At 38.6% G+C, this 20296-nt stretch overlaps 1 protein-coding gene across 1 annotated transcript in view; it reads right to left on the minus strand.

Annotated features, from left to right (window-relative positions):
- Window positions 1-20049, minus strand: part of LOC311491003 (arf-GAP with coiled-coil, ANK repeat and PH domain-containing protein 2-like) — a 70614-nt gene extending 50565 nt beyond the window's left edge. Inside the window, exons 1-2 of the mRNA XM_084548836.1 lie at window positions 19106-20049; window positions 103-160 (exon numbers count right to left, since the gene is read on the minus strand). Of these exons, the coding sequence (XP_084404962.1) occupies window positions 103-160; window positions 19106-19158 (111 nt within the window). The 5' untranslated portion in view covers window positions 19159-20049. The remainder of the gene's footprint in view (window positions 1-102; window positions 161-19105) is intronic.
- Between the last annotated feature and the right edge of the window lie 247 nt (window positions 20050-20296).

Genomic DNA, 20296 nt, shown 5'->3' on the forward strand with positions numbered 1-20296 from the left:
AATATTTCTGATTTGTTACGAGACCATGGCATGGCGAGTATATTAGACCCTGGCGGGCCACTATAGTATTAACACTGTATGGGAAACCCTGGTGGTACTCACTTTGTCAAGCTTGGATTCCAACTCACACACATCCCCCTCCACTTCCTCTATGGTGGCTCTGTGAGGACAAAAAACAGAAAAGGTTGAAATGAAATGAAATGTAAGCTTGAATAAGCATCATACACTACCGGTCAAAAGTTTTGGAACACCACACTTTTTCCAGTTTTTTACTGAAAATTATTCAGTGTAGTGTCTCATTGCACTCTGAAATGAAAGCATAGAACAAATAGGCAATTTGAGTTGAAAAAGAAATCATGGAATCAATTTATAGACCAAAATGTATTCTAAACTACTGACTCATCAAAGTAGCCACCTTTGGCAGATATAACAGCTGAACACAATTGTGGCATTCTTTCTACAATAGAAATCAAATATTCTTCAGAAAGTTCTGTTGCACAAGTTCCCATAAATGTGTGGCACTTGTAGGTTGCTTGGCTTTCACTCTTCTGTCCAGTTCATCCCAAACCAGCTCGATGGGGTTTAAGTCTGGAGACTGTGCTGGCCACTCCATGTTTTCAAGCTTGCCATCTTGTTCTTTTTTCCTGAGGTAGTTCTGGCATAGCTTGGACTTGTGTTTTGGGTCATTATCTTGCTGTAGGATGAACCTCTGACCAACTAGGCGCATACCAGAGGGTATTGCATGGCGCTGCAGAATGATGTGGTAGCTGTTTTGGTTCAGGGTGCCTCTCACTCTGTACAAGTCACCGACCCTGGATCCAGCAAAACAGCCCCAGACCATCACACTTCCTCCTCCATGTTTGACAGTTGATGTCACACACTGTGGAACCATCCTCCCGCCTACTCGACAGCGTACAAAGATCCTGCGTGATGAACTGAAGATTTGAAATTTTGATTCATCAGTCCATAATACCTTCTTCCAGTCTTCAGTAGTCCAATGGCGGTGTTTCATGGCCCAGACGAGCCTCTTTGTCTTATTCTGACATCTTAGCAATGGCTTTCTTGCTGCAACTCGTCCTGTCAAACCTGCTGCTCGAAGTCTTCTCTTCACAGCTGAAACTGAGATTTGCTTACTACGACCACTATTAAGCTGTGCTTGAAGCTATTGTCCTGTGAGCCGCCTATCACAAGCAGTTAACTCTCAGAAACTTGTCCTCTGATTCAGTTGTGGCTTTGGGTCTGCCAGACCTCTTCCTGTCAGAGTTTCCCCCAGTTTCTGAGTGCCTTTTGATGGTGAAGAAAACTGTACTCATTGACACCTTGACTTTCTTTGCATTTTCCCTGTAGGAAAGACCTACATTTTTAAGTGTTATGATGGTCTGTCTCTCTTCCATTGTTAATTGCCTTTTTCTCGCCATTTTTGTAGCAACACACCACTTTCTGCAGTACAATACTGTTCACCTGATGCTCATGAGGGTCTGGTACCATAGTGTGTTCCAACACTGCTTTTATGCAGACAGAGGGGGTTGTAAGTAACCAAGAAAAGTTGGAACACCTGTAGGAATTAGTAGCACCAGCTTTCAAGGCTGATTCAACCTTCATTGCTGCAGAACAGCTTTAAATTGTTAACCCACTTCGTTTTCCCTGAAAGAGGCCTTTTTGTATAATTCTGAAATGTACATTATTTTTCAGTTTTGGGTAAGCAAACCTTTTTTTTTTAACCTCCGGCAGTTCAGTACTTACCTTTGTACTATTTAAAGCCATTCATTAGACTTGCACGACTTGAATTGCAACAAATAACTGGAAAAATTAGGGTGTTCTAAAACTTTTGACTGGTAGTGTACTTCTGAATATCAATTTCACTGATATTCAGAAGTATGAAGAGTGAAATGGAAAAAGAAGTACGGTGGCCAGGAGGTCTAAACCAACATTACAAAATGTGAAACACTTTTACATAGCTTGAGACAAGTTTACATTTTAGAAAACATTTTTACGTAAAACAAATTAAAAGAAAACAAATTAAAAAGACACGAAACACTTTTACAAACACCGAAACAAATTTACAATTGGCAAAACACTTTTACAATTCCCGAAACAGATCTACAAATATCAACCATCAACCGGAAAGGGAATGTACCAACTCCAGGGTTGACCAGGAAGTGGTAACGGGAGCGGCCAATACGAGTTGTTGTCTACTCAAGAATCATGGATCTAGACATCTATTTACCGGCTCAGTTGAGTCCTACCACATTTGATTGATATATGATCAATAAACGGCACCATTCAAACATCTTACATCTCACTCGGCAGAGAAACAAAACGTACTACCCAACTTGACAGCCGCTCACTGACTTACGCACGATAGAGAAGCGAAACTTAACCAAGTGATAAATGGCAATCACAGGTAACTGTAATAATCCGTTCTTATGTGTTTACTGTGCTTCATTATGTCTCGAGTGAATGTACTGGAAACACTTTCCTTCGCAATCGGGCCATTTTGGGTCAAGTGACTCATGTGGGTCGCACAACCCGGCTCATATCAGCCAGTGACCTCAGAATGATCCAAATCCCTCAAAAGATCCGGGTTTTACACCACTACTGTAAAACCGAATCAAAACAGCGCAGCGAAGTCGCCTAGGGTGGAACAAGGTCACAAGACTAATGCGCATTGCAAGTTGAGGAGAGACACTTCACACTTTTGATTTTAATTCAGCTGCTGCACACTTAAAAAAATATAGATTTTATTTTTTTTCTGTTTGTTTATATAGCGTTTTTATTGCATATATTTGAAACTCATATAGCGAAGAGACTTTTTTTATTTCAAGTTGGCAGCACGGCACGTTACTAAAATGGTATTAGCCAGTTCAGAAGTGTTTTGTTTACTAATTGTTTTATCTGAGAATAGGCCTTCAGTTTCTTGATGTTCATGTTAAAAAAACACAGGCTTGTGCAATATTTATTGTAGAAGTTAGGTGGGTCAGTTGATGGCCCTTTCAATAAAACGATTATAAATTGACATAATTTGAAAACATTCTTATATAGCCTGCATATCATTTACCATTTTAAGCTCAGGCAATACTTCAAACATTTGTCTGGTAAATTTAAAACTTGCCAGTCACGTTGTCCGGCGCCAATTTTTTCTAGCGGAAACCCTGCCGGAGATGGTACATTGCCTTTACGGTTGGTGGTTGATATTTGTAAATTTGTTTCGGGTGTGGGGTGGGACTCTCTTTCTTTCTTTCTTCAGTTTTTTTTAAAATATTTTTTTTATTATTTTTTTTTATTTTTATTTATTTATTTATTTATTTATTTATTTACTTTTTTCTCTTCACCCACCCACCCACCCACACAACACAACACGTACAACTAGCACAGTTTATTTTGTTCAATGTTCTACACTGTTTTTGTCCTTTTCTTGTAAGCACCTTGCTTGTTTTTCTTAAAAAAAAAAAAAAAAAAATCTAGTTAATTAGAGGCTTTGTAATTAATTAATCTCGACTAATCATATTTTAACTGCATAACAATATTTGCCCCAAAAAGCAACATTTTAAAATTTATATGGATTTTAGTGGACGACTGAATCAAACAATAGACACAGACATGAATATTGTATACTCAAGCTCTTTTAATGTCTGGAAAAATGCATTTAATTGCATTTCAATTCAAAACAGTAGAAAAAGAAATAACCCTGGCCAAAACTGAACAGACCTAAAGTTAAAGTGCCATTTTAGTTACTTTAGATACTTTTTCAGAACAGTATTGATTTGAAATGGTTAAAAAAACAAAACAAAAAACAAAAAAACAGTTTGGGCTGCCGACACGTCTTGTCCGTACTCGGACCGGGACTGCTAGCGCTTACAGCTGCGGCGGTTTCTGTGCTCACTGCAACATGCTTTGCAAGTGCTTGGTGGTATGCAAACAATTTTCACAAAACTCCGCTTTTATCAAGGCCTCCATCAGGTAGTTTTTTAAAATAAAATTTGCCTTCCATCAGTCCTAGCAAGGTGCTTTCATCCGATTCCTCCATTTTGGTAGCCATTAGCCGAGCTCTGACGTGTGCATCAGCGTAATCAGTGTCCCAGGAAATCGTGGATTGACTAAAGTTCCTCATTGTTTGAAATGCCATCTATGATTAAACGCCTTAATTTTTTAACGCCTTAATTTTTTGTAATTAATTAATCGTAATTAACACGTTAAAGTCCCACCCCTAGTAAAAATGTTTTCTAAAATGTAAATTTGTCTCAAGCTTTGTAAAAGTGTTTCACATTTTGTAATGTTGATTTGCACCTCCCAGCCACCCTACAGAAGACACGCAGTGAAGCATTGTGGATGTCCTCAGTATAAAAGTTATTAGTTGTCTCTGTTGAGACAAACGCATATGGTTGGTTGATGTGTCACCACATTTCTGAAGCATTTAAAAAAAAAAAGCCAGCTCAACTTTGATATGTAGTTAGATGCTTCATATCATCAGAAGCTTGAGGCGTGTAGCTAGCTGCTACGCTGCTAATGTGAACACAGGACTAGAGAGTAATTAATGCTACGATATAAGTGTTTCATATCAGCCGATATCGATAATTACTGATTGGTTTTTTTAACCTGTTCTACCCAGACTTCTCAACTGTGCTGAGCGGGAGTGTTCTGACTCCTGTGTAATTGTTATTTTTCTGTCACGTTTATGTTCCTATGGTAACAATTGGTGCTAGAATTTGGTACTACATCTACATGCATTCCTTTGTAACGTAGCCGTTACCTGTCAGTTACTCGTCAGTATGATGAGATGCGTGCAACAGCTGTTTCCTCGTTTTGATCCTTGGAGTAAATACGTCCGTAAGTGTTCAATGAATGAGATACTGATAGTTATGAAAGAGTTACATAACTGTTACAGCGTAACATTTCTAAAGATAATAAGTAACAAAATGTTCATTTTAATGTATGAATACTTGTGTGTTAGCATGACATGTTTAGCCATTCTGTGTATTGCTACCTAGTAAGCTAGCAACCAAATACCGTTATGTATAGACCCTTTTTCAGCCGACATCATATAATATATGCACGCGCATTTTGGCAACCGAAGTAGTATTGTTTTCCGGCAGCTCTGACTGACAAACACGAGGTAGCAACTGGTTAGCAAGCTTTTACAAACTGGTCTTAGCATCAACATGTCTGGTTGTTGCGTATACGGTTGTACGATCACTATTCCACCGGCAGACTAAAGTTTTATAGGATTCCGACAGGATCACGACAGAGATTTGCCTCGTAGCTTGCTAGGCTAAACAAACGTGTTTGTGTTTTATTTAAATAATAATAAGAATTTAATTGTTCACTTCTCTATATTAAAGCTGAAGACGATATCCCAGTTCCAAAGAGAGAGTACGATGATCTGAACCTGAGATACAGTCAACTTCAGGAGGACTGTCAACCTGCGACAGGAGTTTGACACACTACGAGCAGAAAATGTAAACCTGTTGTTGAATGAATGAATGAATGAATGTGAATGAATAAATAAATCGTTGTTGTTCATGTTTCAAACCCTGGTTATGAGAACGTTACAGGGCAAGGCATACGATTTTTGATATATGAGTATTAGCTAGCTGAAAGGACAGTAACACAAAAGCATAATTCATCTTTACATAACCACTACGTATATCATAGAGCTCTGAACTGTTATCCAAGCCCACAACACCAAATAATATGCTATTTAACCAGCCATACAGGTGCAATTCGCTATGAGGACGTAGTTTTCTCGTTGGTTGATTATAACCCAAGCCTCGTACAGTGCTTTGTAATGGACACAACTGCCAGGACAGAATAGGGAGCATGTCCTTCGCTAAATGATACGCCACTGCGTCCGTTATTTCTTTATATCGCTTTGATGTTTTGTCGTATGGCACTGCTGCCGTGTATCGCTTGATCAGAGGTTGCGCTAGACTTTTTCATTATCTGTCATTTTGACTGACAAGGTCATAAAAATCCCGTCGTAACCCATTTTTACCCGTCACTTTAATTTTTTTTAAATGATAACAATGACATATCCAACAGCATTTAATTTTAATTGATTTTTAATTAATATTCAGTAGCGGTGGAAAAAAAGATTCAGCTCATATAACCGGCCATCAAAGACGACTCAAGAATCATGAATCTAGAGTCTATTTAACCGGCTCAGTTGAGTCCTACCACGTTTGATTGATATAAAATCAATAAATGGCACCATTCAAACATCTTACATCTCACTCGGCAGAGAAACAAAACGTACTACCTGACTTGACCACTAGCAAACTAAGGTTAACGAAAAGCCAAAGTAGATTGGATTAATAACTTAAAAAAAAAAGCGATGAATATCAGACATTTTTCAGAAACTTGAGCTTCAGGGTGACCTTGCGAAAATGCTGACAGAGAATAAGAAAAGGAGGGGCCCTGGCAAAATGAAAATCTGGGCTACTGGCTCACAGCTCTAACTTTGGAGTGCAACATCACTGACCTATACTGAAAGTAGTTTTTGTCATCAATGTAAAAATCTACAGTAAACTCAATTAAAGTTGGGGGATGGAGAGCAAAGATCATCTCAACCAACTAAGCCAAAGGAAAAAAAAACAAAAAAAACACAAGATTTAGCCATCACATATTTCCAGAACCCATTTCTTAACTTGCAGGCTTGCAAGACATCAATACAACTGAATCTCTCAACAGCCCATATGGTATGTTACAAAGCCTCCCAAGGAGGCTGGATCATGGAGGTATGGTCTATTCCAGAATTCTGGACCAAACCTCTGATATCTGGCTTCATTAAAGGAAGAAGAGGAAAGAACAGCAGCTGGTGTCAAAAACAGACAATCAAATGGACTGACATGTAGAAGATTAATCAGATGACAATCATACTCCAATGTTATATTATTGTAAACAGACCAAACAATGTTTTTAAAGAACCTTTTCACACCTCAAAGTCCAAACCAATCTCAATACCAAGGTTTATTTTTAGTCACATTGCAGTGATTCCTTGAAGTGTCTGTGTCGGTGTCCATCTGCATCATTAGTCTCCTCTCAGTGTGATACCACATTTTGTTTTCCATTTCTTTGTAACTTCTTGCAATTGGTTTGATGGACTGTGACATCTGTGTTACCCTGTGAGACATAATTGTGTCTGAATTGAACTTGAGATTAAGATTCTGAAACTGTCATGATTTACTTTTTTTAAGGTTCCTTTACTTTTGAGAAAACATCCTTAAACAGCTAAAGGTAAACATGAGTCCAGATTGTAGTATGCTTTCAATAATGATCATATTTCATAAATACATGTTTATATACATTATTTATTTATTTATTTAGACTGACTATTTTATCTATTTTTAGTTTGTTTGAACTAACTTTCTGGCACTGAAAGATATGAAATTTAATATCGTAGTGGACTAATAAAAAAAGGCAGTGTACATATTAACATTACTGTTATAATCACCTACACAAGTAATTAAATCCTGTTTTTTGTGTTCTTACACAACTGTCAAAGAGACTGCATTACAAGAGTAAATGCAACAGAGGTCATGGTAGCAACTCCTCGTATTAGCTATAACTGCACACACTACATTTTTGTCCATTTGGGCAAACTTTTCCTCTTCATCTGGCCATCATTTCGTCTGTGTTAGTACATATGGCACAATATTTTGTAACAAAGTCTCTCTCTCTACACAGAGTTTGGTCAACAAAGCAAAAAAAATTTACTGCCCTCTTGAGTCATTAAGGACAAAAATGTCCACATCCAAAAAACTGCTATAAAAACTTTTTAATGCATACATTTCAGCACTTTACAAAACTTCAATCATTTTGAGGATTTTACGAAAGTTTTTTCCTAAAACTAATGTTGGGAGGCTGGGGCTGTGTGCAGCCACATAGTGGGTAATCTCTGCTTTAGTAAAAAACCAGACCTGCCCACTTTTTGAAGCCTTTTCTGTTGCAGGATCCGTTGTGCCCTCTGTACTCACAGTGGAAAGGGCAGGAGAGAGAGAAGAGGAAGTGGAAAGATCTTTCTCCACAACAAAGTCCACATCAGACTCTCCTTCTGAGGATGTTTCACTTTACTGCATCTCTCTGGGAGTTACAGGACACGTTTTCATGCTGACCCCACAGAGAAGAACCTCTTCATCTTGCTCCTTGGTTGTCAAAGGAATGAAATAACCAGACAGCCAAGCTCCAACAGTTTGTGACAGGACTCCAGCCAGGTGCATAAACTCACTAACTGTTGTTTTCTCTACAGTGAAGTACAGTAAGAGAAGGGGCCCATGTTTTTTTTTTTCTTGAAAGAGTGCATATGGCTGTACACACTCTCTCTCTCTCACACACACACACACACACACACACACACACACACACACACACACACACTTTAAAGTAGCCTGCTAAGCGCAATGACACACACAAAAACTAATGAAATAAACATTTTATGCATATGCCCTATAATATAGAGAAATGGCTGACTTTAGTGTTTAACACTAAAAATGACAGATTTGAAAAATGAAACCCCAATATTGCATGACTATATTGTGTCATGGCTGTGAGATTAAAAAAAAATGTAGTTATAATGGCAGTCAATGTGACATTTTTATCCACTAATGAAGTAAAATGTACATTTTAAATCTGATGCTGCACATAAACTAATAATGCATTCAAGTTATTTTATTATTGTTATTTTAGCTAATCTTGGTCATAACCAAGACTGATTTGATGGCAAATATAAAAATAAGTGTTTTGTGTTTTTCTGAGTATAAAAAGCAGAAAAAATATTAATTAGTTATGTTTTTATATAAGTTTTTTGGAAGTGGACATTTTTGTCCTTAATGACTCAAGAGGATAGTAAATTTAACCGATGTCTGATGGTTAAGAAAGGACTCTCCCTTTGTGACAAAGTTAGGCTGGCAGGCAGAACATTTTAATGAAACAGCAACATATCATTAAAAGCTTTTTTAATACATGAAACAATATAAGTTAGGGACATAAGGCATCCTGAGTTAAGTGCTGTTTGGGTGAGAGTGAAGTTGGGGCTAAATAAAGAGAGACATGTGGTGTAAAGGAGACTAAAGCCTATGAAGAAGAAGAAAAGCCTGCCTTGTAAACCACATCAGGGAGAAGGAGGCCAATTCAGCATCACTTAGGGGATGTTTAAGCCCTGCTTCTCTTTAGTGTACTTTTGTGTTGACCAAGTGGACACAAACGTACACTGATCTACAGAATACTTCAGATAGAAGTCACTCGCTTGGATTATAATGGTATGGTAGAGCAAATGCGTGACTCTTCTGGTTTTTCCACTCATTTGCCAACATATTGTACAAACATCTTAAGATTTCACATCACATCCCTTAAACTTTAACTTGTTTACATTTGTATACCTGTAATCTAGCAACAACTACAAGGTAAGCTACATAATGTAATGTAATTTACTGCTTTATAAAAAACATTTCACTTCAATATATCTTACTTGGATATATTCTGTAGTTTCCATAGCTTAAGTTGGAGTAATTACTTTGAGTAAACACCCACATAAATGGTGTTATTTTAGCCACAGATGACTAAAAGTCACTGCCAACATCCACTTAACATCAACAACAGAAACCTCAAAGTCTTGGATCTTATTGTGCTGGTTTCCCCCAGCCTTGTAGCACTAGTCATAGATCAGACCGAGTGGTAACGCTACCAACACAGAGACACCTAAATTTTCAGGAGTGATTCAGCGACCAAACTCCAAAATAAAGATTGCTTCCTCTGTGGCTGTTGGTAGCCAGCCAGCAGCTTGTGTGGACTCTGTTAGGTGGTCAAGCAGGTTTGTAATTCATGTTGAGCACAATGGAGTATTCTATGGGCCTGTGGCACAATCCTAAGCTCTTCAAAGACATAAGGCGACACTCAAAGACCATCTGCTATTCACATATTTTCACTTTCTTCTTAACTAGGATATTTTCTAATCTACTCTGAGAGTGCCTGGTCTGGATAGAAATTGGTTTCCACGAAACAATATCTGAACAGCTATAATGATACTAGTTATATGGAGCTGAAACGTCAAGATAATTTATTGATCATCACTGGATCAGCCAGAAGGTTAATTTGCACCGTCCATGCTCTGCTTTTCTTAGTTTCAACTGAGAGTAAATTGTATCTCTTTGGGTTATTGACTAAAAGACAAACAGATTCTCATGGATCTGTTTAAAAACATTCTATACAATCAGCAAACTAATTAGTATTTACATGTGTCTGACAGTTGAACACCTCTGAACTACCATTTCCTTTTGATGTTCTAAATATATTTGTGTCCAGCAGTGTTTTGTCATCTCTTCTTCCCTCTAATGCTTCTGCCGCTATTAACATTGTAAAATATAGGAAGAAGATTATACATGGCTTTGTTGTTTCTTTAAATTACATACTAATGTGTGCCACAAGAGCTGATCAAAGGCCATGAGAATGGGTCATTTCCCTGGACTGAAATAACAGCAGTTGAAGCGAACCATTCAACATTATGAATCTGTTACAGTGGATGGAAATGTGAAGAATGGGGTGAGCTTCAGTGCTGTGACGTAGATCCTGTAATTGTTAGAGAGTGGAGCAGTGGTGACATAGAGGGGGGTCCCACTGTGGTAAAACCCAACATTAGATTCAAAGGCTTCAACAACATCAACAAGATGAAGTCACTACTAACAGTAAACACTTGGTTTTGGGAAATTCTGCCGGGTGTCGTAATGACTGGACATGAGGCCAATTTTGCATTTAGTGTACATCCTCTGTTTTCCTATGATATACACAAGTTGCAGGAAGGAAACACAGACAGAGGGGGGAAGCTGCACCGTGTTCAGTCGCCAAAGCAAAGACTGAGGAGTGTAGCTCCATAATCTTAAAGGAGTGCTGTCTCACTTCAGTGTGTACTGCTATTTATGGTTGAAACACCCCTTGACTTGATGCTTGAATTGAAAATGACTAATATCTTACGCAGAAGCTACGGCGACAGCGCACTTACACAGACAGTGCGCAGACCCTAGCGTATTTTAGTATACGCTAGGGTCTAGGGTCAGACCTTTAGTATTTCAGCCTGCTTCTCCATCTCCGCAATTTTCGAATTGATTGTTTTGGATCAATACAGATGGAACACATCGAGGAGAGGTTAACCAAGGAGGTTCGGAGATACAAACAATTGTATGACTCGTGTGCCGCGAAAGTTTCAGTCGCCATTGTTGAAAGTGAAGTAGGGCTGGGCGATAAAATGATAGCGATATCTATCGCGATAGACACGTGATCAATATCAATAGAAAATACATTCGATAATTTACAGTATTGGGTAACCAAACCTTTTTTTTTAACCTCTGGCTGTTCAGTACTTACCTTTGTACCATTTCAAGCTATTCATTAGACTTGCACGACTTGAATTGCAATAAATAACTGGAAAAATGAGGGTGTTCTAAAACTTTTGACCGGTAGTAAATATCGTGATACATTTTTCAGCCATATCGCCCAGCCCTATTTTAAAGTGCTTTATAAGTAAAGTTGAGTCGAAAAATGACTTCTTAGCAAAGCAGTTGATACATTTTCTGAAGATCAACTCATCGATTTCATTCCTGACATGTTCAATATAAATATAAATCACACGTCTTTGAGCTGCCACTGCTATGATAAAATAGCAATCACTTCCAAGTAAAGTAAATAAAGTACATGGAAGACTTACTGCTCTCTATTTACTGACATAAGTGTGCAGCAGTAGCACTACCCACACAGTAGCATTAGTCCTCTTATTTCATTAGCTCTTAACTGCCTTAATTAATTACCATTAAACGGAAGTGAACCATAGCTTAATTAAATCAAACTGCAACAAGCCCAGCATACTAACAAGCCTACAGCTGAACTCCTATGGGAAACTAATCAAGGTGATAATCTCAGTACAAGCACTCCTCATCAGTCTCTGGGTTCTGTATTAGAGATGTGCGTCAGTGATTTGCTGGCTCAAGAGCCGCTGTCAAGGACTCGGGGAAAACTGCAACGGAAGACGTTCGACTAGTGACTTCATATGATGGCACTCAGCCACGTTCAAAATCAGCAGATACGATCGGGATAGACAGGAATGAAGACAGGGAGAAATGTTGACTGTAACTGCAGAAATTAGCTCACTTTCTTTACAATTAATGTCTACAAGCTTTAAAAAATATTGTCCATTAATCTCCTGATGTTATTATTTCTTGTGCACTCTATTTGGAAGCCTTAACATTGCAGTTTGGATCAGCTAGATGGAAATGAGTCCAAGATCACTGCTTCTTGTAGGTGGTTTAGACTTATGCGTTAAGTTGACGCAGAAGCACAATTGTATGACTCGTGTGCCACAAAAGTTTCAGTTGCCATTGTTGAAAGTGAAGTAGGGCTGGGCGATAAAATGATAGCAATATCTATCGCGATAGACACGTGATCAATAGAAAATACGTTTGATAGAATGTTCGATAATTTCACTTGAACTGTGTTAGAGAAAAACAGGAAGAAAACCCTGAGCCAGAACTGCAAGTCATTCTGGGGGATGTTGGCAGAGGAAGGTCTTTAGCCTCTTGACCTATCACGGCCCAGCTAAGCCAGGCTGGTGGCATCAACAACAACAGCAGCAGCAGCAAAAAAGAACGCCGTGGAGTGAAAGGAGAATATGAGTGCAACAGCACAAGAGGAAATTGTAGATAAAAAGGGAAAGGTCACGTCACCAGTTTGGCAATATTTTGGTTATTTTAAGGCCTCGTCCACACGTACGAAAACGATCTTTTCCCTCTCCGTTTTCGAGGGCATCGTTTCAAGAAATATCCGCGTCCACACAGGTCCGTTTCAGCACGACCGAAAACGCTACTTCATATTCCAGGCCTATAGGTGGCGCTGTTTCAGTTTCAGAAATTCACCAAAAACGGAGAGGAAGAGGCGGAGCATGCGCACAAATCTTGAGCGCTGTTTACAAATCGCCTTTTTTGCTCAGCGTGGTGGCACAGGAGCATGATATGTTGCCCTAGTAACCCTAATAGGCTCAATATCTTCTCCAGCATGAAAACTAGCATGTAGTCCGCCATTGTTGTTGATGTTGTTACGAGACGTCTCGCAGGATGTGGAAGGCTGCTCGGGAGTGTGGCGATGACGTCATCGTTTTCCCCGTTTTCGCCGTCCACATGAAAACGCAAGAGCTGCGTTTGCGAATTTCTCCACCCTGGGACCCGTTTTCAGAAAAGTGCGTTTTAGGGCAATGCGTTTACAGGATACGTGTGGACGATCAGCCAAAACGATGAAAAACTTATGCGTTTCAGCGTTTTTGCGTTTCCGTGTGGACGGGCCCTAAGTCAGACAAGAGTCAGACTGATGTCTGCAAACTTGGTGCCGAGTGAGCATATTAATTGACTCTTGTCTCTTTTGTTTAGTAGTAAATTTTTATGACCCTTGTCAGTCAAAATGACATACAATGAAAAAGTCTAGCGCAACCTCTGATCTAGAGGTACACGGCAGCAGTGCCATACGACAAAACATCAAAGCGATACAAAGAAATAACAGATGCAGTGGCGTATCATTTAGCGAAGGACATGCTCCCACTCAGCACAGTTGAGAAGTCTGGGTAGAATAGGTTAAAAAAAACAAATCAATAATTATCGATATCAACTGATATGAAACACTTATATCGTGATACATTTTTTCAGCCATATCGCCCAGCCCTAAAGTGAAGCAGGAAGGACCTTACTTGATGAAAACATATCTAATATGTAAAACATTTGCTCCTTTAAATGTGGCGTGAAAAGCCACAGCACTCTGAAGGGATATCATATTTGAAGAAGAGCTAGGAAAGCTGTCAAGTCCAATATCTATTCTCAAGTGGAAAACTAGGCTGCTAGCGTTAACTGCCAAAAATACATAATTTTTGCACTGGTGCGTCTTTCTTCCAAGCTAAAAGCATGGTTTACGACAAATGACAGTTTCCCAACTAAAATGAGGATAGGAGTAAAAGAAAAAAAAAAGATGCGGGGTGTGCGGAATTACCACTTAAAAACAACCTCTCTGCATTTGGGGGTTCCATATTCTCTGGCACTAAGTTGAAAGCAAACACCAAAATGGAAACAGATGTTGAGCAAGTGAGAGCTGCTCTACGCAAGTGTATATTTTATGTTTTCATCCATTCTCTTTTTCTCTCCAGCTCACTCGTCCTCTCTGGCCAAACATAACGAGTGGGGGTTGGAAAAATGAGCTGTTAAAGTGGAAAACTGTGTTGTGACGGTGGCTGATAACTACAAACCCAGGATGAATGTACAGTGGAGTTTAAGAGAGGAAATGTTGACAGATGACTCTCCCAGAGGATAAAGGTCACAAAAATATAGACAGACGTCAGTTATATGCTGGAAATCTGGTTGCAAGGAATCACAGAAAGTTGCTTTGTATGAGATTCTACACACATTAAACAGAGAGTATTCATAATGTTGGACTGAACTGACTATGTGTGCCAAAATACACGTCATTAACATTGTCTATTAATAACTGAGTAATGACAGTGATCAATAGCTTAATTGTGAAACAAATAAAAAAAGAAAATCCAAAAAATGCCAAAAATGTTCTCAAGTCTGACCAGTGTTGGTTCCAAAACATATTCAGTTTACAATCACATATAACATATTATTATTTATGCATTTTTCCAAGACATTAATCAATGTCAACCATGTAACTAAAGTAACAATTTATCTGTGCAAATTAAACCTCTGTCAAACCTCTGAAACGTCACTAAACAAAAGCTATTAACAGTAACTTGGCCACTGGTGTTAAACTAATAAGCAGAATAAGAGCTCAGTTAGAATGAAAATGCCTCAAGGAACTACCTCAATCTAAACAGACTGGGCCAATTGAAAGGAATTTTCAATTAATATGGGGATGTAGTAAACCTCTGGATAATCTAATAATATTAGCTCCTAATAACCATGTAAATGCTTGATCCAATCATTTCTCTCTGTTCGGAATAAACGCATTCTGTAATTTGCCTGGCAGATTTAACACACCAGAGCGCGCAGAACCACTTTGAAAAAGTCAGCAAAGTTAAATGGTAAATGGTCTTGTTTTTATAGAGTGCCTTTCTACCTATTGGTACTCAATGCGCTTTACAGTCACAGATATGTCTACCCATTTGCTCACACACATTCCAGTGGAAGCAACAGGGAGTTCAGTATCTTGCTCGAGGACACTTTGGTGCGTGGCACATTCCGGAGATCGAACGGCTAACACTCTGGTCCATGAACAACCTGCTCTACCAGAATGATTTAAACTGGACTGACCAAATATTGACCAAGTAAACTTAGCCAGTGATAAAATTGAGTGGCATTTTTCCAACCTAACAGGGGCAGCAATGTTCTAGGTCTGTGAAATGTCTGTCATGTACAATCTACACAGAGCCATAGTCCTAAGGTAAAGGTAAAATAAGTGATAACAGTATATATACAATTATATATAACTTTATAATTGTGATTTAGTATTTATTGTGACAGTGTGAATTTTCTAGTTAAGCTATGAATAAAGATATTTAAGTTTGTTACCTGGTTATTCATTTTGTTAAAACCAACCAGTGTTTTCTTTTTCAGGATAAAAACCAACACACTTCAGGATTATTTGTTATTTATTTAAACGAATTGCAGAGCTATTCAACTGTCAAGAATATAAGCCTACACTGGATTGATTTTTAAGTTTATTCGATTTAAAACAGCTGCACAGATGATCTAGGAGAATATAAGAAAGAAAACTTTCATGAATCGCCAAGGGAGGAAATTTTGTTTTCAAAACTTGTAAAACAATCATAATTTAAGAAGTTGTCTCAGTCTCAGATTGGCCAATACTCACACGGACACAGGGAGAACATGCAAACTCCACACAGAAGGGACAAGTCGGCCTATGGATTCGAACCCAGGAGCTTCTTGCTGTGAGGCATCAGTGTTAACTACCACGTCACTGTGCCGTCTAGACTGCAAACTTGATCAATACAATTAATACTTTGGAGTTGGCCATTTTGATGCATTTCTTTTAGGGATGCACCGAAATGAAAACTCTTGGCCGAAACCGAAAACGAATAACCCGAGGCCGACACACCGAAAGAAATTATTATGGCGATTATTAGTACCATAGCATTTATGGCTATGACTGTGTACTAACCTCACTAAAATCAAGGCATTGCAATTGCATAAATTAATATTAATGTTTCAAAGAATAAATCAATTACAAAATTATGAAAATATTTATTTAGCACATTCCAACAATGCACAATATAAAATAAAATAAAAATTCAAAATAAAATGTTTAACTTGACCCCACTCATGTGTACATTAAATAATAATGGAGCAGACGCTTTTGCAGCTGGAAATCTGCATCGATCCACTGTGCGGTTAGACTGAGCATATTTGTTTTGATTTTTACTAGGAAAAATTGGTGCACTGCACCTTTAGAAAAATAGCGCTGTCCCTTTAAGAAAGATGGTAGTCTCAATTGAAGTTGCGCATGGCTGTGGATGTGTGCAGCTGAACGGGATGTTGCAATAAAAAGTGAAAAGACAAAACAAAAAGATGAACGTTTATCTTGCTGTTTGTTTTGGAAGTGCAGCAGATAAATGATTAGACTAACATTTAAAACATTTTTTTTTCCCCAATGGCACGCGATCTACTCGCACTGCATTCGCAATCTACAGGTCATCGCGATCGACATATTGGGCACCCCTGCCCGTTTGCCTTGACACCATCACTGGGAAACTTCCTTGCTTGGATGTTTGGATTTCAGGTGGTAAATGAAACCCAACATGGAGAAATTCTTTGCAGGTGCACGCCTCTTGAAATTTCAGCATTACATGTTTTGCAAATCGCTATCAGTGGGTCTTTATATAATATTTATATAATACTTTATATACTGAAATACGCCCACACGGCAGACATGCCCGTGCTGGCTGCGGTTGTTGCTTGCGTCATCACAACTTCCTGTTTCGGCCGTGTCGTTTCGGTGATAAAAGTCTTTTGGCCGAAAACCGAAAATGCACTTTTGGGCCATTTTCGCCCGAAGTTTTTCAGTGGCCGAATATTCGGTGCATCCCTAATTTCTTTGTTATTTATCAATGGCCACAGAAGCCTTGTCTACAAATGACTGACTTTCAATAGGGAAGAAGGTGCCTTTTGGAAAATCCACTCTTGCGTATCATTTATGGACTAGAGTCATTGGTTAAAGGCATCAGTTTCAAGCTAAAAATACATTTTAACCACAGCCTCTGTCTGCAGTCCAATTTAAGTTATTTCCTCACTTTGTTTGAAAAACGGTACATCACTGATACAGACAACTTCAAAGTGTTTTCAAAGTGTCAACGCTCTGTTGTCCCCATTCAATTAAACATGAGCTATGGTGGTATGATGATACTGATGATATAAAAGAGGAATAAAAGGAATGAGCTCTACAGAGAAGGCTGCATTTTCTAACAACATTCCACACATCTGCTTTAAAAAGATAATTGGACAAGTGAGACAGCTTGGCAAATGTTCCGAATTTACAACAGTAATATAACGGCAACCATCCTGGTTAGTGTAAAAGCAGCAACCCCCAAAGCCTCCCTTTGTTCAGCTTACTGAATATGATCCTAAAGGAAATGCTCCGATTAAAAAAAAAAAGAGAGAAAAAAAAGTGCTCCATTCTTCTGCAAACAACTTTCTAACATCTGTTCCTCGTTTCTGTGTGAGAGGATGTTGCAGCAGTGGAGAGTGTGGGAAGGGAGGGAGGAAGTAGCTTTCTCAAAAACACTGGAAAATACAAAGTGACTGAGGAGCTAGTCGATAGGAAACAACCAACTTTTACGCCTGAAACAATAAAAAAAGTAAAAGAGATGATGTCAGGAATGCGATGCTGACAAGATTACATCACATGAACACCAATCACCTGACTACAGACCCTTGTCTAAGTACTTTGTTCAGGTTTTATGATGTCCTATCTGATTTGACTGGTGTAAAAACTGAACCAATCAGCTGAACAACAAAATTCTAAATAACTGGGAAGCATGTTGATTATATTTAAGCATAAATTCAACAACTCTGGCTTCATAGGTGTAAATATTTTCACATCGTTCTTCAATTAAACTGATCTGCACTCACTTGCCAAATTATTACGTACACTAGTAAAAATGCATTCTAATGTATCTGTCTTGCACTAAATGCTGTTACTCCCACTCTGTTTAGTTTATGCTGAAACAGCGCAAGAAAAGGTAGTAATTTAACTATATGAGCATTTTGAAGAATGAGGAAGTAGTTTGTGGTGCTAATAAAACTAAAAGAATGAAACACAATGGTGTCTAATTCGATTTATTTAGTATACCCCACTGACTAAAATGGGGTTGTTAAAATAATAGAAACATGTGTTGGAACAACGCATTACAAACCACAGCCTAAAAAATGCAAAAAAAAACAAAAACAACAACACATGTTGAATACCATTACCTTCATTAAGCTAAGACTATATGCAGGAATGTTATATAGAATACATTTGTTTTTGCTATTGTACTTATTGAACTAGCAAGTAAGTGTACCCTTAGGTTGGACAACACAAACAATCTGAATGTTAGTCTGGGCTAAGGGAAATTGTGAACAGCTTTTTTTTTTTTTTTGTCATTATTTTCTGACATTTTAAAGCGAGAAAATGAATATATAATGAACACGATTATTAAGAGGCGCCATCTGTGTACTTTTCTGCAGAAGCCAAGTGAAAATAAAATACATTCCTTGTTGAACAAGGTATGGTACTATGTGCTGTCACGCAAACAATTAAAAGAAATCAATAACAAAGTGTCATAAAAAGATAATATATATTCCTGTCTTTACATAATTTATATTTAGAAAACAGATAGTGGAACAGCACATTGTGTACCACAGTTCTTTGTGAGTTTGTGTTTGGTTTCCTTGCCACACCAGCAGCCTCCCAGACTGGCCCCTGCTTTCTTACGAGTCAAAAATAGAAAAGTAGAAGCCAACAGCTAGCTACTTAACTGCTGACTGATTAGCAAGAAGCTAGCTTGATACTTTTCACTGTGATAAATACATACACACTCAACGGGACAAAAACACTGGCTGTCATCACTCACCTGAACCGTGGGGAGTCTTTCAGACATTCCTCGAAATCCACAGTTATCTTCATTTTCTTTGCCGCAGAGCGTTGACCCCGCAAACCTGCGCTTTCTTTGATAAAAAATAATAATCCAGTCTTTCTTGCTAATTAGCTTGTTTGCTAACGTTACCGTTCCTCCGTCTGACCAGCTGGCTCCACTCAGTCACCGCTCCGCTAGCCAGCTAGCCCCAGAGGCCAGCAGCTAAGATGAAAAAGTCGCGGAATGCAACCATAAACGACGGTGTGGTGAATTTATGAATGCCAAAAACGCCGCAAAAATAGTTTCAGAGGCAGGGGTCAATGTTGAAAACAGAAAGTGTCGTCCGCGGACGGTAGGTAGGTCATAGCAGCCAGCGATAGAAGAGCTTTTCTCCAACGTACATACTACAAACCCGCACAAAGATCGTCTATAGTGGGTCGAGAGGAATCACCAGTCAGTGCGTGTGCCTCGCCTGCGAGCATGAAGTAATCTGTTACTTAGAATAGACGAACCCAGCAGTCCCATCTAATTAAGCATCGAAGGTTAATGCTGACTTTTGTAAATATAATGTGACAAACAAGCCAACTTGCTAGTTTTTCCTATAGCTGGATTTAAAACCCTAAAACCCAAGGCTTAGGCACTGCATTAACTGTCAAGTGATCAAGGTAGCCGATTATTGCTTTTCCACATACAAATAATGGTAATTGTTATCTCAAACTGCTCTGAGAGGCATGTTTAATTTAAATATGAATACGAAGAAAGTATCGTCTTTATTTCCGCTTTGTGGCAGCAAGAATAATTATGTAAAGAGCCGAAAGCGACGACGAAAACGAATCTATAGTGATCGCTCAGTCTTTTCTTTCACAATCTTTGAGTCAGTTGACAGGGCTGACATGGGCTTCCAGATCCACCGCACAAACTGTTTTACACTTGAAATAAACTAACACTCCTCCAGCCTAATCTCCTCCTTTTTAAACATTAATAGAACGAATGCTTTGAACATTTGACATTTTATCTAAGAATGAAACAATTCGATCTCCCACTAGCATTGAAATCTGAGACACCAGACGATGCATTCAATCTTAGCTGTAAACATGCAAACATGCAGGATAATCCTATGCGGTCGGTCTACTTGCTTTATCCTTTTAGAATGATCAGACCCGCAGGAATGAAGGATGTGTTGTGGGA

The sequence above is a fragment of the Chelon labrosus genome (genome assembly GCF_963514085.1).
Source record: "Chelon labrosus genome assembly, chromosome: 7".
NCBI lineage: Eukaryota > Metazoa > Chordata > Actinopteri > Mugiliformes > Mugilidae > Chelon > Chelon labrosus.